We start from the raw sequence: 19343 nt of genomic DNA on the forward strand, positions 1-19343 counted from the left end.
AACACTCTAGAATGTCTTTTGGTTAGGTTCTGTCTCAGATGGAAAGTAGTCATGCTGAAGAAGCACGTTTCTATAAAAGTGAGCATTGTAGGAAATCGTAAACCAGGCTTCAATTCCACTTGCCAACACAAAGGTGGTTCTTCGAGTGCTTGCTCATATCGATTCCAATTAGGTGTGCGTGCGCTGCGTGCACGTTCGTCGCAAGATTTTTACCCTAGCAACACTCGGTGGGTCGGCTGGGTCGACCCCTGGAGTGGCGCCGCTATAGCGCCGAATATATACCCCTGCCGACCCAACGGCCCCTCGGTTCCTTCTTACCGCCCGTGTCGGTTGTTGGAACAGTGGAGCGTGGCTTAGCTGACCTCCACTTCCCTAGCTACTTGTAGTTCTCTCATTAATTCTTGTGTATATAGTTCAGATTTATATAGTTGTAGTTAGCTTTATTCGTTTATAGTATAGTTAATGTATATAGTTCAGAGGGGTTCGGGGATTATCCCTGCACCCGGTGCTGGGGCCTGTGCCCAGTTCACCGGGTTTCAAACCGTGCTCGGCCTGTCACAAGCTGATGCCGACAGGAGATCCCCACGACTCCTGTCTTAAGTGCCTCGGGGAATCTCACCTAACAGATAAGTGCCGCATTTGTAAGGCCTTTAAGCCGAGAACAAAAAAGGAGCAGGACTTTCGTCTCAAGCAGCTCCTGATGGAGGCAGCTCTCACTCCTCCGCCCTCGGCACCGAGCACTGGACAGTCTTCAAGAAGCGCTCGGCACTGGATCGCGCCGGTACCGCCAAGGCCTCTTGGCACCGGCCGTCGCTGGCACCGATGTCCGCTCGGCACCGATCCCTCTCCCCGAGGGCGAAGAGGCACAAGACTCCTGCTGCGTCCACGCCGCCTGCTCCACAGCCCGAGCGCTCTACTAAGTCGGACCGCCCGGCGCCGATACCTGCCGTGGCGCCAACAACATTGGCACCGTCGATTCTGGCCACGCAAGAGCCGTCGAGTCCGGTGCCTGAAAGCTCCCCGGTGCGAGCCGTGGTTGAGCTCACTATTCCTTCCACGCCGGAGACATTTTCCACGGCGAGGGAGTTGATTGCAATGACGGAGTCTGCGCTGTCTCAACCCCCGGCACCGCCGGTGCGGGTTATACAGTCGATTGGCAAGCCTGCCTTGATCAGACCACCCTCCGTCGGCATCGCAGAGCGGCACTGTTCACGATCGCGGTCCCACAGACGCTCTTGGTCCCGTCGCCGATCCAGGTCCCGACGCCGCTCGCAGTCCCGGCACCGTTCTCCATTTTGGTACTGGTCGTACTCGCGGCACCGGTCAGCGTCCCGTTCGCTGGCCCGTTACACTCGGCACCGATCCAGCTCCCGGCACCGCTCCAGGCACCGTGACTCTCATAGCCACTCCCGTCGTCGAGCCTTGAGATCTCAGTCGACCTCCCGGCACTGCTCCAGTCGCAGGTCCCGATCTCCTCCCGGTACCGATCCCCGGTGCCGCATTGAGCAACACCAGCTAGAGAGGGAGACTCTGCCCAGGGCTTTTCAGCTCCTCCATGGCCATCCAGACATGCATCAGTGTCGTCCTACGCGGGCAGTTCATACGCGCAGGACCGTGATTCGGATGTGCCCACCAGAGTCTTCCAGGAGCCCCAGGCCCAGAACCCGGGCCCCCATCAGTGGTCATTCTGGACACCTTGGGCGTACCACCAGGCCCAAGGCGTACCTGTGATCCCATCCCGCTCTGTTCCGTCAGAGCACCGGGTGCCAGAGGCGACAGTTAGCCGTCCCCCTCCGACCGGTACGGAGGAAGCCCCGGTTCAGCCACCGGACTCCCAGATTCCACCGGAACAGGAGGTCGTCCAGGAGCACGAGCCCACACAGGACCCGCTTGTCCCCAGCCTTTCTTCTTCCTCCTCCCCAGATGAGGCGGTGGCAGGAACGTCCTCCTCGGGCCCTCCTCCAATCTACTTGAGGGCCCATCAGGACCTCCTGAGATGGGTGGCACTCAATATGAACCTCCAAGTGGAGGAAGTCTCGGAGATAGAGGATCCGGTCGTAGACATTCTGTCGGCTGGCGCCCCCACTAGAGTAGCCCTACCGTTCATTCGGACGATCCAAACCAATGTGGATACCATCTGGCAGTCTCCAGCCTCTATCCCGCCCGCGGCCAGGGGAGTCGAACGCAAGTACATGGTACCCTCCAGGGGGTACGAGTACCTATATGTACATCCTCCCCCTTGCTCCCTTGTTGTCCAGTCGTCAATGAGAGGGAACGCCATGGCCAGCAGGCACCAGCCCCTAAATCGAAGGAGGCTAGGCGAATGGACTTACTGGGCCGTAAAGTGTACTCGGCAGGGGCCCTGCAACTCCGCGTAGCAAACCAGCAACACTGCTTAGCCGCTACAATTACAACACCTGGGCTGCGGTGGGCAAATTTACGGAGTTGGTTCCTCAGGACTCCCGTCAAGAGTTTGCTGCCCTCCTGGAAGAAGGGAAGAAAATGGCGAGAACTTCCCTCCAGACCTCGTTGGATGCAGCTGACTCCGCTGCCAGGACTCTGGCCTCAGGTGTTGCCATGAGGCGCATTTCATGGCTCCAGGTGTCGGGCCTTCCCCCGGAGCTGCAGCATACTATACAGGACTTGCCCTTCGATGGCAAAGGCCTGTTCTCCGGAAAAACTGACCCTGGGCTGCAAAGCCTAAAGGACAGCAGGGTCACTATGCGTTCTCTTGGCATGCACACGCCGGTGACTCAGCGCCGGCCTTTCCATCCCCAGCCCCACCGCCCTTACCCTGCGCCTAGACAAAGACAGGACTTTGGCAGCAGGCGTGGCCGAGGCGGTTGTAGGCGTCAGTCAGGGCCCGAAGGGGACCAAAATCAGGGTCCCTCTAAACCACCAGCGGGGCCAAAGCCAAACTTTTGAAGGCACGCCCGAGGACGGCGTACCAGTTATTACCCAAGATCTGTTCCCTCTCTTTTACAACCGCCTCTCCTCTTTCCTCCTTGCGTGGTCCCCTCTAACCTCAGATCATTGGGTCCTACGCACGGTGGAACTTGGGTACCGCCTCCAGTTTATTTCGCCCCCCATCTCCCACCCTCCATCCTCGTCCCTCTTCAGGGACCCCTCTCACGAGCAATTCCTCTTGCAAGAGGTACGGACGCTCCTCGCCATCGGAGCTATAGAGGTACCACCAAAGGACGAAAGGGGTTCTACTCCCGCTATTTCCTAATCCCCAAGGCGAAGGGAGGTCTCAGACCTATCCTAGACCTGCGGGAACTCAACAAGTTCATGTTAAAGCTGAAGTTCCGCATGGTATCCCTGGGGACCATCATCCCATCCTTGGATCCCGGAGACTGGTATGCAGCCCTCGATATGAAGGACGCGTATTTTCACGTCGCCATTTATCCTCCACACAGAAGGTACCTCCGGTTTGTGGCCAACCGTCAACATTTCCAGTTTACGGTCCTTCCGTTTGGCCTCTCTACAGCCCCAAGAGTATTCACAAAGTGCATGGCTGTAGTCGCCGCCTCCCTCCGCCGCCAGATACGTGTTTTTCCATATCTAGACGATTGGCTCATTCGAGGGACCTCCGAGGCCCAAGTTGCCCATCATGTGGGCATCGTCAAGGACCTATTCCTGCGTCTAGGCCTGATGATCAATATAGAGAAATCCACTCTGATTCCCACACAGAGAATAAACTTCATTGGGGCAATCCTGGACTCCAGTCTTGCCAGAGCCTGCTTACCACAGCCTCGGTTTCAGGCGATAGCAACAATTATACAAGGTCTACGGAACTTCCCGACAACTTCGGCTCGCACTTGCCTAGGTCTCCTGGGTCACATGGCTGCCTGCACGTTCGTAACCAAACATGCCAGGCTTCGCCTCCGTCCACTCCAATTGTGGCTCACTTTGGTGTACCACCCAAGCAGAGACAGCATAGACATGATCGTCACGATTCTCCCTCGATTGGTGGTGTGTGCAGGGATGCCGTTCCATCCGCCTCACCCCTCGGTGTCCCTGATGACGGACGCCTCGTCTCTCGGCTGGGGTGCTCACCTTGGTCAGTTTCGCACTCAAGGCCTTTGGTCAGCTCAAGAGCTGGCCTTCCACATCAATGTCAGAGAGCTGAGAGCAGTCCGCCTTGCGTGCCAGGCATTCAGCAGCACCTACAAGGCCGTTATGTCTCAGTGTTCTCAGACAACACAACGCCCATGTATTACATAAACAAGCAGGGAGGAGCACGGTCCTCCCCTCTTTGCCAGGAAGCCATTCAGCTCTGGGACTTCTGCATAGCCCAATCGATAGACCTGGTAGCGTCCTTTCTCCCAGGGGTCCGGAACACTCTGGCGGATCGCCTCAGCAGATCCTTCCTGTCTCACGAGTGGTCGATTCGTCCGGACGTTATCCATTCCATTTTCCGGAAGTGGGGCTTTCCCCGCATAGACCTCTTCGCTTCTCATGAGAACAGGAAGTGCCAGACGTTCTGCTCATGCCAAGGACTCTCCCCGGGCTCGATCTCGGACGCTTTTCTGATGCCGTGGACGAGCCATCTGCTGTACGCTTTTCCACCGTTCCCGCTGGTTCACAGGGTCCTGCTAAAACTCCACAGGGACAGAGAGCACCTGGTCATGATCGCTCCAGCGTGGCCCAGGCAGCACTGGTACACCATGTTGCTAGACCTGTTGATAGCCAACCCGATTCCCCTGCCTCTTCTCCCAGACCTCATAACGCAGGATCACTGCAGACTTCACGACCCAGACCTGCAATCCCTGCACCTCACAGCATGGCTGCTGCGTGGCTAAACCGATCCGAGTTACGTTGCTCTGCCTCGGTACAACAGGTACTCCTGGGTAGTAGGAAACCTTCCACTCTGTTAACATATCTGGCTAAGTGGAAGCGTTTCTCCTGCTGGTGCGAAACGCACAATGTTACTCCCACCGAGGTCCCGATCCATTCCATCTTGGACTACCTCTGGTCTCTCAAACAGCAGGGCCTGGCGGTGTCATCATTGAGGGTGCACTTGGCAGCCATCTCTACCTTCCACCCAGGGGAGAGTGGCCGCTCCATATTCTCGCACCCTATGGTTTCTAGGTTCCTCAAGGGCTTGGAGCGCTTATACCCCCAAGTTCGCCGCCCCGCCCAAACCTGGGACCTCAACCTGGTTCTAACTAGACTTATGACTGCCCCATTCGAACCACTGGCAACCTGCTCGCTGCTATACCTGTCCTGGAAGACAGCTTTCCTCATAGCCATTACATCGGCCAAACGAGTCTCCAAGCTTCGGGCTCTCACGGTGGACCCACCGTGTACTGTGTTTCACAAGGACAAGGTGCAGTTGCGACCACATCTGGCCTTCCTCCCTAAGGTGGTGTCGGCCTTTCATATCAACCAGGATATCTTCCTTCCGGTCTTTCCGAAGCCACACTCATCGCGAAGGGAGCAACAATTGCACTCCCTAGACGTCCGTAGGGCGCTCGCATTTTATATTGAGTGGACAAAGACCTTTCGTAAAACGCCCCAACTCTTTGTCACAGTGGCAGACCGAATGAAGGGCCTACCTGTCTCCTCCCAGAGGATTTCATCTTGGGTGACATCGTGCATCCGTACCTGCTGTGACTTGGCCCATGTTCCATCGAGCCACCTCAATGCACATTCCACCAGGGCTCAGGCTTCTTCCGCTGCCTTCCTGGCTCATGTACCCATCCAGGGGGGAGGGATAGCTCAGTGGTTTGAGCATTGGCCTGCTAAACCCAGGGTTGTGAGTTCAATCCTTGAGGGGGCCACTTAGGGATCTGGGGCAAAAATTGGTCCTGCTAGTGAAGGCAGGGGGCTGGACTTGATGACCTTTCGAGGTCCCTTCCAGTTCTAGGAGATTGGTATATCTCCAATTATTACCTTTTTTATTACCAGAAGATATGTTGCGCAGCTACCTGGTCCTCGGTCCACACCCTTGCCTCACATTATGCACTGGTCCAACAGTCCAGAGATGATGCAGCCTTTGGCTCAGCAGTTTTGCATTCTGCAACATCTCACTCTGACCCCACCACCTACGTAAGGCTTGGGAATCACCTAATTGGAATGCATATGAGCAAGCACTCGAAGAAGAAAAGACGGTTACTCACCTTTGTAACTGTCGTTCTTCGAGATGTGTTGCTCATATCCATTCCAAACCCGCCCTCCTTCCCCTCTGTCGGAGTAGCCGGCAAGAAGGAACTGAGGGGCGGATGGGTCGGCAGGGGTATATATTTGGTGCTATAGTGACACCACTCCAGGGGGCGACCCAGCCGACCCACCGAGTGTTGCTAGGGTAAAAATCTTCCGACGAACGTGCACGCGCACACCTAATTGGAATGGATATGAGCAACACATCTCGAAGAACAACAGTTACAAAGGTGAGTAACCGTCTTTTCTTGTTGGCGGCTTTCTAGGAGGTTCTATTTTTTCTAGTACATCTAAAGTTGTATCTTGTGAGTTCTGGCCTCAGCTTACATCTGTATAATGCAATACTAAAAATCAAACCCCACTTTCATTTCAAAGTGTAATACACATTCTTCTTCCAGCGCTTGTTCATGTTGATTCCAATCAGGTGTGTGTGCATGCACATGCATGATGGCCGGAAGATTTTTCCCGTAGCAGCATCCATCAGGTCGGCCTGGGCACTCCCTGGAGTCGCGCCCTCATGGCACCTTATATAGCCCTGCTGACCCACCACTCCTTCAGTTCCTTCTTACCGCCAGTGACGGTGGCTGGCGCGTCCCTTGGCTCTTGCTCAGCAAGTTTCTTCATTATTCTGTGTCTATAGTTAGTTGTTAGTAGTACTCCAGTTATAGTCTAGTACAGGGCTTGGCAACCTACAGCACACTTGCCGATTTTTGATGGCATGCAGCGGCGGGCTGAATGGCTCAGCCCACTGCCGCTTGGGGGTTCCGGCTGCTGCCCCGTTGCTAGCCGGGGTCCTGGCTGCCAGTCCCACTCAGCGCCCGCTGCTGGCCTGGGGACCCTCAGGGAACCCCAGGCTGGAAGTGGGCTGAGCAGGCCGGCAGCTGAGACCCCGGCTGGCAGGAGCCGGCAGCCGGAACCCCAGAGCGGCGGTGGGCCGAGCCGCTCAACCCGCTGCCGGCTTGGGGTTCCATTCACTCAGCCGGTGGTGGGCTGAGTGGCTCAGTCCGCTGCCAGTCTGGGGTACTGGCAGCATTAAGCCTGCTTGCCAGTCTAGGGTTCTGGCTGCTGGCCCCGCTCAGCCTCCTGCCGGCCTGGGTGAGTAGAACCGCAGGCTGGTAGCGGGTTGAGGGGGGCCGGTGGTCAGGATCCCGGCTGACATGAGCTGGCAGCAGGCTGAGCAGGGCCTGGGATCCTTGTCTGGGGTTCCAGCCACCAGCCCTGCTCAGCCTGCTGCCGGTCTGGGGTCCAGCTGCTGGCCCTGCTCAGCCTGCTGGCAGCATTCATCAGAGCCACCTTCGAGAATCTGGGCCTCCTACTGAACGAGACAAAAATCAACTCTATCCTCTGCACCAGGAACAGAGTTCATAGGGGCAGTTCTGGTTCCCAAGCCAGAGCATTCTTCCCGCAGGCAAGATTCCAGGCCCTCGATGCCATGATCCAGGGTCTCAGGCAGTTCCCCACCACCACCACCACGAGAAATTGTCTCAAACTTCTCGGCCACCTGGCAGCCTGTACATATGTGGTTCAGCACGCCAGACTCAGGCTTTGGCTGCTTCAGTCGTGGCTTGCATCAGTGTACAGACCTGCCAGGGACAGCTTGGCCAGGACTGTGACCCTGCCTCGCTGTATCCTCGACTCACTCCTGTGGTGGACGGACACTCAGCAGGTGTGCTCAGGAGTCCCCTTCGCTGCCTCACAACCATCTCTGATGCTAGTGATGGACGTGTCAGACTTGGGGTGGGGAGCTTATCTGGGGGACCACAGGACGCAGGGCCTCTGGTCACAGACAGATTTCCGTCTTCAGATCAGTGTCAGGGAGCTCAGGGCGGTGCACCTAGCGTCAGTCATTCCGCCCGTATCTAGCAGGTCGATGTGTATCGGTCATGATGGACAATTACAACCATGATGTTCTATATCAACAAATGGGGTGCACGCTCCTCTCCCGTGCTAGGAAGCCCTCAAGTTATGGGACTTTTGTATAGAGCACTCTGTCCATCTACAGGCGTCGTACCTTCCGGAGTCCAGAACAAGCGGGTGGACTGCCTCAGCAGGTCTTTTCACAGACATGAGTGGTCTCTTTGCCCGGACATCGCATCTTCGCTCTTCCAGAGGTGGGGCTGTCCCCTGATTGACCTCTTCGCCACGTGACACAACAGGAAGTGTCAGTAGTTCTGCTCCTTACAGAATCACAGTCTGGGCTCCACAGGGGATGCGTTCCTCCTCTATTGCGGGGAGGGCTTCTGTATGTCTTTCCACCCATACCACTCGTCCACAAGGTCCTGCTCAAGATCTGCAGAAACTGGGCTTGGGTCATTCTCATTGCACCAGCCTGGCCCCTCCAGCATTGGCACACGTCTCCCCTAGATATGTCAGTTGGATCCCCGATTACCTTGCTGCTTTTCCCGGATCTTCTCATGCAGGATCTCAGGCGGCTCCAGCACCTGAGCCTGCAGTCGCTGCACTCACAGCCTGGAGGCTCCATGGCTGAATACGTTCTGAACAGGAGAGCTCGAACAAGTCAGACAGGTTCTCTTGGGCAGTAGGAAACCCTCCACTAGGGCCATGTACCTGGCCAAGTGGAAGAGATTATCACTCTGGTCAGCTCAGAGCGACTTTCCCCCGGCGCTAGCCTCAGTGCCCCAGATTTTGGATTGCCTTTTCCACCTAAAGCAGGAAGGGCTCTCCTGGTCTTCTATAAGGGTACACTTGGCTGCCATCTTGGCTTTTCCAACGGGGGGTACAAGGCCACTCGGTTTTTGCTAACCCCCTGGTCAGTTGCTTCCTGAAGGGCCTCAACAGGTTGCACCTGCATGTCCGTGAACCGGTTCCTGCTTGGGACCTTAACTTGATCCTCCCTAGGCTCGGGGGCATCCCTTTGAGCCTCTAGCAACATGCTCCCTGCTCTACCTCTTCTACAAGGTCACGTTCCTGGTGGCAATCACTTCAGCCCAGAGGGTGGCTGAGCTCAGAGCTCTAATGTCTGAACCGCCCTACACAAAGTGTTTAAGGACAAGGTTCAGCTCCGGCCCCATCCCGCCTTCCTCCCAGAGGTGGTATCACAGTTCCACCTCAACCAGGACATTTTCCTCCTGGTTTTCTACCCCAAGTCTCATGCGAGTAGCAGGGAGAAGAGACTCCGCACTAGACGTCCGCAGAGCGCTGGCCTTTCACATTGAAAGGACAAAACTGTTCAGGAAGTCGGTACAGCTTTGTCACAGTAGCAGACAGGATGAAGGGCCAGCTTGTTTTGACATAGCACATATCATGGACTGTGGCCTGCATTACCGAGTGCTACAGTCTAGCAGGAATCCCAGCATCCCCGATAATGGCGCACACTAAGAGGGTGCAAGCTTCATCAGCACCTTTCCTGGCTCAAGTCCCCACCCAGGAAATCTGCAGGGCGGCAATGTGGTCATGGATGCACACTTTCGCCACACTGTGCAATTACTAGGCAGGCCAGAGATGATGCGGCCTTTGGTAGAGCAGTACTCCAGTCAGTGGACAGCTCTGACCCCACCTCCTAAATTTGTTTGGGAGTTACCTGATTGGAATTGACATGAACAAGCATTTGAAGAAAAAACTGTTACTCATCTTCTCGTAACTGTTGTTCTTATAGATGTGTTGTTCATGTCCATTCCAATACCAATCCTCCTACCCCTCTGTCGGAGTAGCCGGCAAGAAGGAACTGAAGGGATGGCGGGTCAGCAGGGCTATGTATTAGGCGCCATGAGGGTGTGACTCCAGGGGGCCCCCAGGCCGACCCGGTGGATGCTGCTAAGGGAAAAATCTTCTAGCAATCGTGCATGTGCGCGTGCACATACCTGATTGGAATGGACATGAACACCACATCTCGAAGAACAACAGTTACGAGAGGGTGAGTGACTGTTTTTTTTAAACCAACCCCCTTCCCCCAAGATGGAATGACCCATTTAAAGGTAAAAAAGATTTACGTGTAGTAAATAGACAGTTACAGAAAATCTCTCTGCTGTTTTCATTCTTTACCATCCTGTGTTTTTGGGCGTTGGTGTGAGGGAACAGCTAAGAAGAAGGTCCCAGAGTCTGGTCGGTGGAGCACTAGCTGATGCTGGTTGGTCACATGGGGCCAGCTTGTCTTGGTTTCCAGATGCTAAGATGCATTACAGTAGATAAAATGTCACTTTCCTAATACTGCGTTTCCAAGTAAACAATTGCTGCAAAGATGTTATGTCCTCATGAATGGAAGAGAAGGGTCACAAAGGAAGGGGAGGTATGTGGTCCATACTATTAAAAGCTTTGCGAAATCCTGATATAAAGCATCAGCAGCAAGGCAGATTAAAAAGAGAGGTAACATATAAAGTCAGACTCTCCTTCCTACCCCCATCCTCTCCAAACCCCTAGAATATTTAAGCTCAGTCAGCCAGAGCAATTGCCACTTCATGAGAAGATTGAGGTAACTGCCACTTTGATGCAATCCTTGGATATTTTTTATTTCTATCAGGTTTTTCATCTGGAGATGGCATGGAGACTACATGGTGTTGACTAGTGGTTGAGTCTCCTCTAGACAAAACTGTCCAGACTTAAGAATCTACCCATAATCTTTGACACTATTAGTACCACCTTGGGAGTCAATTCTACTGTGGACTCTAGCAGAATTGATGAGTTCACACTGGATTGGATGCGTTTTCTGCCTGGACAGGAAGGCTAGCTAAGTAGTTATGGAGCTGGGATTTAGGAGACTTGAGTTTGAGTCCTTGCTCTGTCACAGGCTCCCGTAGTTACTTAGTGTCTCTGTGCCTTAGTTACCCATCTATAAGGTGTGGCTAGTGGTGCTTCCCTTCCTCATGGGCTGTTGTGAAGATATGTACGTTAGATTATGAGGTATTCAGATACTGTTGTAATGGGGGCCATATAAGTACCTAATATGTCTAGATTCTAGAGAGTTGTACTGGATAATTGCCTATCCACCTCCCGGGGGGGATTCTGCAGGGGGGTTCTGTTGTGTATGTTAGGGTGTTGGAGACATTGGGGGTTGTAGCGCTATTGGCATGAGAGAGCACCTGGCTGTCGTGGAATCATAGAAGTGTTAGACCGGAAGGGATCTCAATAGGTCATTTAGTCCAGAGGTTCTCTCTCATTCTGAGGCCCTCTCAATGTGCTACAAGAACTACGCTCCACCTGTTCCACAACAACTGGTTTTGTGCATATCAAAGCCAGTACTAAGGGATAGCAAGCAGGGCAGTTGGCTCGGAGCACATGCCACAGAGGGCCCCGCAAAGTTAAGTTGCTCAGGCCTTGGCTTCAGGCCCAGGTGGCAGGGCTCAGGGTGCTGGGCGTCAGCCCTGCATGGCAAGGCTTTGTCTTCCTGCCCTGAGCCCTAGTGAGTCTATCCCCTATAACCTCCTCGTGGCCCCCCTGAGGGCCCCACATCCCTGGTTGAGAACTGCTGATCTAGTCCAGTCCTCTGCACTCAAGGCAGGAGGAATTAATAAAGTGTTTGTCTAACCTGCTCTTAAAAACCTTCAATCACAACCTCCCTGGGCAATTTATTCCAGTGCTTAACTACCCTGACAGCTAGGAAGTTTTTCCTAATGTCTGTCCTAATGTCCTAACCTTCCCAGCATTCCAAAATTTACTAAAAAATTAACAGTCCAGTGAGCTCCTCATCCAGCTTGTTAAATACTCTTGCATCCAAGTTATCCAAACCAGCTGATTTGAAGCTGTCTTACTTGAGTAGCTGTTCAGCATCCTCCTTAGTTACTGGGAAGAGTCCATCGTTATTGTATTGGGCCAGCCCCTGAAGTGTCATTAAAGGGAGCACAAAACCGAGCACAAGCACTTTGGGTAGAACCCGAAAAGTGGTTAGTTGATTTTTAAAACTTTCTGCAGGTTTGGTTTTTTTTTACAGTAGTATAGTTTGTTTGTATTGGGTTAACGTAGGGACCTACTCAATGGCCTGGTTGCAATATAAAACAATGTAACATGTGGGAAGAGTTGGGGAAGGAGAGATCAGATCATTCAGTGACCAAAAAAATACAGCATAATCTGATACGATGCATAATCCTGCTTTTTTCTATATATAGAACAGAAATAATTATTGAACACTTGTCTTTTTTCTGTGTTATTGACAGTTCTACTCTTTGCATATAGTAATGGATTCTACACACATGTATAATACTTTATAGCTGCTATCACTTCCCCCGTAAGCCAGGTTGGTGTTATAACCAGCACAACCTTCTTTCTGGATTGGGGCTTTCTGGGCATCTAGTAAAATGCTCTTTAAGAGTTCCCAAGCATCATTCAGCTCTTTCTCTAAGTTCTTTCTCCCAACTGAATTGGCTCATAATTGCTTTCAGTTATGAAATTGGCCCTTTTTAAAGCACCAATTATATATTTTACTGGTCTGGACTTTATTCTGTTTGCACATCATACATATGATCAAGTCACAATCACTTGTACCTAAACTGCCATTAATTTTTAGTTCTAGGATCAATGCTTCATCTGTCAAGATGAAGTAATATAAAATTCCCCCGTCTTGGCTGTAACACTTTTTGAATTAGGAAATTGTTATCTGTAATGGGTGAGAGTGAATGGGTTGTAAAAGGAGGTGAACTGCTGATACAGTTCAGCAACTGTGGGGTTGGCAGTGTAAAAGGTATATATGTTAACGGGCTAGTGGGGCATTGCTGAAGGTGGGCAGAGTTAAGGTTACATGACCAACATTAACTGCTTTTCCTGATTTTCAGAAGTTTGAGTTTTGCTCAACTGCAAGGAGATGACATACCACCACACAACTGTAACTCTGCATTAACTTTTTTTGGTCATTGAATGATCTGATCTCTCCTTCCCCAACTCTTCCCACATGTTACATTGTTTTATATTGCAACCAGACCATTGAGTAGGCCCCTACATTAACCCAATATAAACGAACTATACTACTTTCAAAAAACCTGCAGAAAGTTTAAAAAAAAAAATCAACTAAGAAACACTTTTCGGGTTCTACCCCAAGTACTTGTGTGTGGTTTTTTGTGCTCCCTTTAGTGGCACTTCAGGGGTTGGCCCAACACAATAACAATGGGCTCTTCCCAAATGCCTGAGACAAAGGTTTAGGGTCCCTGTAAATAAATGGTGGGTGCATTCCTATCATTTGAATCCTTTGTAAGGTTTTGTTTTTAACTAAGATGTTATGGTAATTCAGACTGGAACAAATTTACTTTCTTAGAGTAGTTTGATGTGTTACAGTTTTTCTTAAAATGCCTAAGCTGTTACAGGCAAAAACTTGCCTGGCTAAGCAGCAAGAAGATGTTTCTTGTTTACCTATGTTAAGCAGTGAAGTGAGACCCAAACCTTGCAGTTATCATAGTCGTCTCCATGGTACACAATTAAGGAAAGTAGCAGTTTTAAGAAGGCTGGTTATCTCGGTTGTTTGACCTTGTAAGGGTGCGTGAGACTCACTGCTGCAGCACCTCCTGATGGTCATCCAGGGAATTAGCTTTCTATCCTCCAGAGCGCCCTCTGTTGGCTGGTGTCTTACCTTTTGCTGGCTGCCATTTCCCTCCCACACCCCAGTGCCCCTTTCTCTTGGGGGCTGACCCCTGGCAGTACCCCCACAGTTTCTGGGTCTCCCCATCCAGGGGAACCCCCCACCCACTATCCCCACCTTGCCTCAGTATAAGGCTACTGCCAGTCACCATCTAGCCCCTGTTCACTGGTGCAGACTGCAGTGTACAAGCCACTCATCACAGGCAAGGGGGTTTGGACCTGCTGCCTCCACCTACCCTTGGGCTGCCCCCTGCAACCCCAGTACCTGTTTGGTCTTGCACAAGGCCAGCAGTCTGGGGAGTTGCCAGGCAGGAGCTCCCCAGCTCCTCTCACCATTCCCCAGCCCTGCTCCACCTCAGGTACACTCCCCAGCAGCCAGACCTGTCTCCCTCCACAGCTAGAGGAGATGCTCTGGCTCACAGCCTTTTTATAAGGACTAGCTGAGGTCTGTTTGGGGCGTGGCCACAGGTGTGCCTGCTTCCCCAATCAGCCTGAGAGCTGCTTGCCGCCAGCCATGGCCCCCTCCGGGCAGGAGCGGGTGACCACCCCGCTACAGACTTGCAGTGTTACTTCTGTCATAACTGTATACACAGTGCTCTACACATTAATTAAATGTGATGTTCTTGATCCAGTGCCCAGTGTTTGCCTCAAAATAATCACAGGCTTCAATCCTGCAACCTGCATGAGTGAATCCCTGTGCCCATGTAGAGCCCCATTTATTGACTTTAGTGGGAGTCCTTGTGATTTGTAAGGGTGTGAGAATGAGATCATCGGGCTGAAGTCTGAGTGATCTTGTCTGCACCTGGGTTAGTGACCAACCTTGGGGAAGCAGGAGTAGGAGAGGAGAAATGGCCACAGGCAAAACAGTATGCACTTTCTGAGTTCGGTGAGGCTTTCCCCCTTTACCGGCCTCACTAATATTTTTTTTCATCATTAATATTTTAAGCAGCCTTATTATTGGTTAAGCACTGCAAATGTTGTTAGCTATTGGGTCTAAAAGAAGACCTGAGGTGCTTACATCCTAATTAGATCTTTTGCAAAGCTTGAAGTATTGAGCCACCATTTTGCTGAATATGGGCCAGGAAAACTGTTTGTAGCATCATTGCTCCACAATACCTCTTTGCCAGCTCATATGTTTGGGGGGGAAGACAAAGTGTCCATTCTCTTTTTACAGTTGCAAAGGCACTCTGGTACTATGTGAACATGCTATGAAAACCTGGATCATCAACCTGCTTTATTGAGCCCGCTACTGTTAGCGGGTAAATGGCACATCCAGCACTTCATGAAGGTGAACATAGTTGTGGAGAAGAGAATTCACACTCTTTTCCAAGGCTGGGGTAATGGGACAGCAGCTTGTTGGTGTACGTTGGGCAGGGTCTCAGGGAAGACCTGCAAAAGTTTGTTTTTGTTTTTGTTTTAATTGGGATTTTTACCTATAGTTTCTTTATGATTGACAAAGAAGGCCTGACATGCATATGTGTGTGGGTTTTTTAACCTCACAAACAAACATCACGAAGGTCAATGTGAAGTCTCCTCTCCCCAGGTTTTGCTAGGGACTTCTTGGAGGACATGTTGTTAACTCTTGCACCTAAAGTACCATTTTTTAGGTATTGAGGGAAATGGGTGTTAACAATATTGAAAACTATTTAATAGTCTGAATATAGAAATACATTCCCCTGTCAGTGGTTGTGGTTTTTGACTAATTCTCCAGACATCATAGAGCCTTCTAGAGTGAACAAGGTCCAACTTCTAATGTGCAAGCAAAAAAAATCCTCCTAACCCCCTAAAACCGCCCCAGCACTTCTTTGAGCATTATTAATACATTGTAAAGAATAAAAAGACAAATTCTGTTTGTTTTTCCCTATCTTCTCTCTGCAGGTCACTTTTAACAATAGACAAAGCTTTAAACAGTATAGAAGCTTAGATTCTGTGGAACTGTGTGGAAAATGTTAAAAACTGCAGAACCCTCCAAAATCATGTGATCTTCGTTCCCCTCCCTCTCCTCTCATTGTCTGTGACTTCTGTGATTTTTCCACTGGCCCTGCTCTTTAGCTGCTGTGAACTATCAAATACTGAGGTAGATGATGAAAGTATACACACAAGGAATTTAACAAAGGCAGCCATGTTAATTTTTATTCCATTTGAAATGCAGGGAAAAAATCATCTTCCAAATGGAAAAGGACAAAATCGGTGGGAAAAGAAATGTTCTTTTCAAGCTTCTAAGAGCAGTGACAATGGAGAGAAAAAATACTATAAAAAGTAGGCAGTTCCTTTTTCAAAATTTTGTTTTTAGTGTATTATGCATGATTCATTCTGCACAAATGCTTTTTTGAAGTCCTGAGTGATTGAACATAACATGGCAAGTCTTATTCCACCTTTGCTATGTTGCACTCTACATTTTTTTATTGTTTTGTTGTTGGGCTACATGGCTCTTCTGCCAGGTCCTTAGTATAATTTTTGAATACATTCATTCTTCCCTTATTTGCCATTTTTAATGTCAAGCATTGCACATAAGATGTTCTGCCGTTGCTATGCAACTGCTAAATCCAATATTTAATATTAATAAAAACGGAGTGGCATTAACATCAGTAAGAACAGTGGGCTAGCGAACTACGATTGTACGATATCCAGGCTGTAAAACTCGGCAGTGATTTCAATATGCTGTTGCATGCATGACAAACTGGGGCATGAGTCATCGTGAGTTACTATTTTAAGAATGGTGAGTTTGAGTTAAATCTCTGTGCTCCATTGATTTTTTTTTTTTACAACAAAAAAGTTAAAAGATGTGAGGTTGATTGGCCATATTATTTTAGGGTTTATTTCAGAAGTGAATTGTTATGGGTCATTGTCCCATCAATAATAGTAAAGGGGTCAAAATTTGGAACATAAGGGTCAATACCCTGATTCTTCCATTTTTCTTCTCTTAGATAAGTTGGGTTGGCCCTTCCCCATTGTTCCTGCCACTTCCTGAAGCCTGAATTGGCCTTTTTGGAGGCAGTGCTGCTTGTCTGCCTGACAAAGTGCTGTTTGATGGGATCTTTTTTCTTCATCTCCTCTGCCCTTTTTTTTTTTTTTTTTAAAAATAATCCTTCCTCTTATGTTCTCTCATCTCTTCCCTCTTCCTCTTCACGGTTGCCATTTTTTCACTTTGGCTTTCCTCCCCAGCACTTCTATCATTAAATATTAGCATCAGTCCCTGTGTTCATGCTAGATGTACTACCGCCATTGAGATCACGCCTTGGCAGTGTTTTTAGCATCTAAATGGCATTAAATGCTAGAAGTGCTTCCAGGGTCTTAGATCTGATGTCTAATGTTGTTGCACAAGAACTGTAGCTAGCATCAAATAGGGGAGTAGTGCTGTTTGTGGTCTCCACTGACACACCAACCATGCAGTCCAAAGGATAAGACATGTGACATCAGGTCAGGATTCTGTACGCACAGGGAAGAGTGCTGCCTTCCAAAATAACTCTGCTATTTTCCAACGTTAAGCTTGGTTTCTTTAAAGGGATACCATCAACTTGAATTCTAGCCAGTTTAAAAACAAAACTGAAAGTAGTTTCAAGCCTAAAACCCCCTGCCAGTTTCTTTGGTTTTACAATCACATTTTCTCCTCTGTAGCAAAAATGATTCTCTCTCTCTCTCTCTCTCTTCTATTGCTGTGTTTGAAAGACCCACAGGAGAAACTGAGAAGACAGGAGAAACTGATGAACTGCCTGTACAGGAAATGCTATCAAATGCACAGAGTAACCATACTTAGATAAATATTTTTTCTTTGTTTTTTCCTGTTATAATCTCAGGTGTCACTTCTGGGAGCAGTGGGCAAAACATTTTCATACAGAAATAGGATTGAGTTGACAGTGTCCCTTTTTGACTCTTTGCCCTTTCAGTATTCACTCCCTTTTAACTTGTCTTCTGGTCAGTATTGGGTAGTTAATGCCTCTGAAGACTCTGCTGCTAGATAGGATTTAGATTAATATTGACTTTGCATAATGGCACTAATTTCGGAGGGAGGGTTAATCTTTTTCTGAGGGAGCTAAAATTGATTAGCACTTAAGGAAGGCTTAGAACCTTGCATGAGGGTAAATCGGACTATATCTATAAGATGTAGGCCTGTGACATTGAATATATAATTATTTGAATTTGTTTCTTATGTGGTATAGGATTGCTGAAATTCTCTTCCTTTTAGGATTCCTCCTCCCCAAGAAGTTACAAGGGGGAAGTTTGAAAATTGACTCTAGCCTATGTTGAAATTCAGAATGTTGAGATTTAGAACAAAATCATTTGTGATGAAGCGGTCAAAGGAATTTTCACTGGAAAAATATACATCCTTTGAAATTGAATTTTGATGCTTAAGGAATGAATATTTTGGGAAAGTGCCTTGAATTGAGAGGTACATTGTAGAAACTAAAACTTCACATTATCTTTCCAAAATCATTTCCATTATATCTAACATGGTTTTATATTATAATCCAATTATCTGTAAAAGTACCATAATGAAACTGGACTCTAGGTTCTGTTATGATTTTTTTGGTAGTTCAGTTATTTCAGTTGACCTATAGATCTTGGGAATACTAGGAGAAAACACGTTCACGTTCTGTTCTTGGAATAGAACTGCTATTGTAAATATTCTGGTAGTGACGTACTTAATCTAGAAAGCTAACAATTCTTTTCTTTGCTTTTAGGGTTTGAAAGTATTCTAGAAGGGCTGTTTGGACCTGGATTATTAAAAGATCTCAGTTTGTTTAAAGGTATTCAGTCTTTATTTTTGTGTCTTGTTCTGCATTTCTAACCACAGAAGCAATTTCAGCTCTGCCTCTAGAAAATGTGTGTTACCGTGGTGATTTGTGCTTTTTTTCCCTCCCCCCAGGCAGTGCTCACAGTTAGTTTCATATTGGCTAAAATTACTAATGAATGTGCGTTCATCTTTATGTAGCTGGCAGTGTGTTTGGCATTGCTTAGAAAAAAACAGGTTCATTGTGCGTAGATCAACTGTATATAGTTTTGTAATATTCTGGGATTTAAAACATGTCAGAAACCAAATCTGCATCTGCAGAATCTAGGGAAGAATGTTGTGATACAGGTATTTATTGGTTTGTCTTTTGGCATCAGCAAGTTGTGGTTTATGAATATGAAGTAATTTGCTGTTCCTCTGATTTACAGACTGTGAGCCCGAAGGTGTTTCTGATTGGTCTTTTGATGAAAATTGTCTTTTCTGCTGCTTGAGAAGAGAAAAAGTGAAGGTAACAATGCAGATGTGTAAAGCTAGTAGGTTGTGCTTTTTTCCCACTTGTTCCAGTTATATAGAAATATAATTATGTAACTGGAGGAGGATCTGTCATTACCCTAACACTCCCCTTTCCCTCTTAACATTTTTCTCCATTGGTAAACCTAATACAAGTTAATGGGCAAAGATTTCTCTCTTCTGTGTAACTTCTCTCTGTGTGTGGTGTATGTTGTGTGGTTTTTTGTTTGTTTTTGTTTTAAAGGACTATTAGGAAAGAAAGTATGGTTCACATGCTCTGTTGTAAGCATTGCAGCTTGCACATCTACACTGCAGTCAGTGACTGCCCTCCTCTTTGGCATAGAGATGCAGAGCTCCAGCATGCAGTCTTGTTCCATATCCCGGGACCTGCTTTTCTCTGAATAAAAAGGCTCATCTA

The 19343-nt window shown here is 49.0% G+C and overlaps 1 protein-coding gene across 1 annotated transcript in view; it reads left to right on the forward strand.

The window, feature by feature from the left end:
- The window catches only part of LCOR (ligand dependent nuclear receptor corepressor), an 89257-nt gene that overhangs the window by 39647 nt on the left and 30267 nt on the right, over nt 1-19343 (forward strand). The window contains exons 3-5 of the mRNA XM_045023798.1: nt 15836-15942; nt 18366-18431; nt 18844-18923. Of these exons, the coding sequence (XP_044879733.1) occupies nt 15836-15942; nt 18366-18431; nt 18844-18923 (253 nt within the window). The remainder of the gene's footprint in view (nt 1-15835; nt 15943-18365; nt 18432-18843; nt 18924-19343) is intronic.

This window comes from Mauremys mutica, chromosome 7 (genome assembly GCF_020497125.1).
Source record: "Mauremys mutica isolate MM-2020 ecotype Southern chromosome 7, ASM2049712v1, whole genome shotgun sequence".
Lineage (NCBI taxonomy): Eukaryota > Metazoa > Chordata > Testudines > Geoemydidae > Mauremys > Mauremys mutica.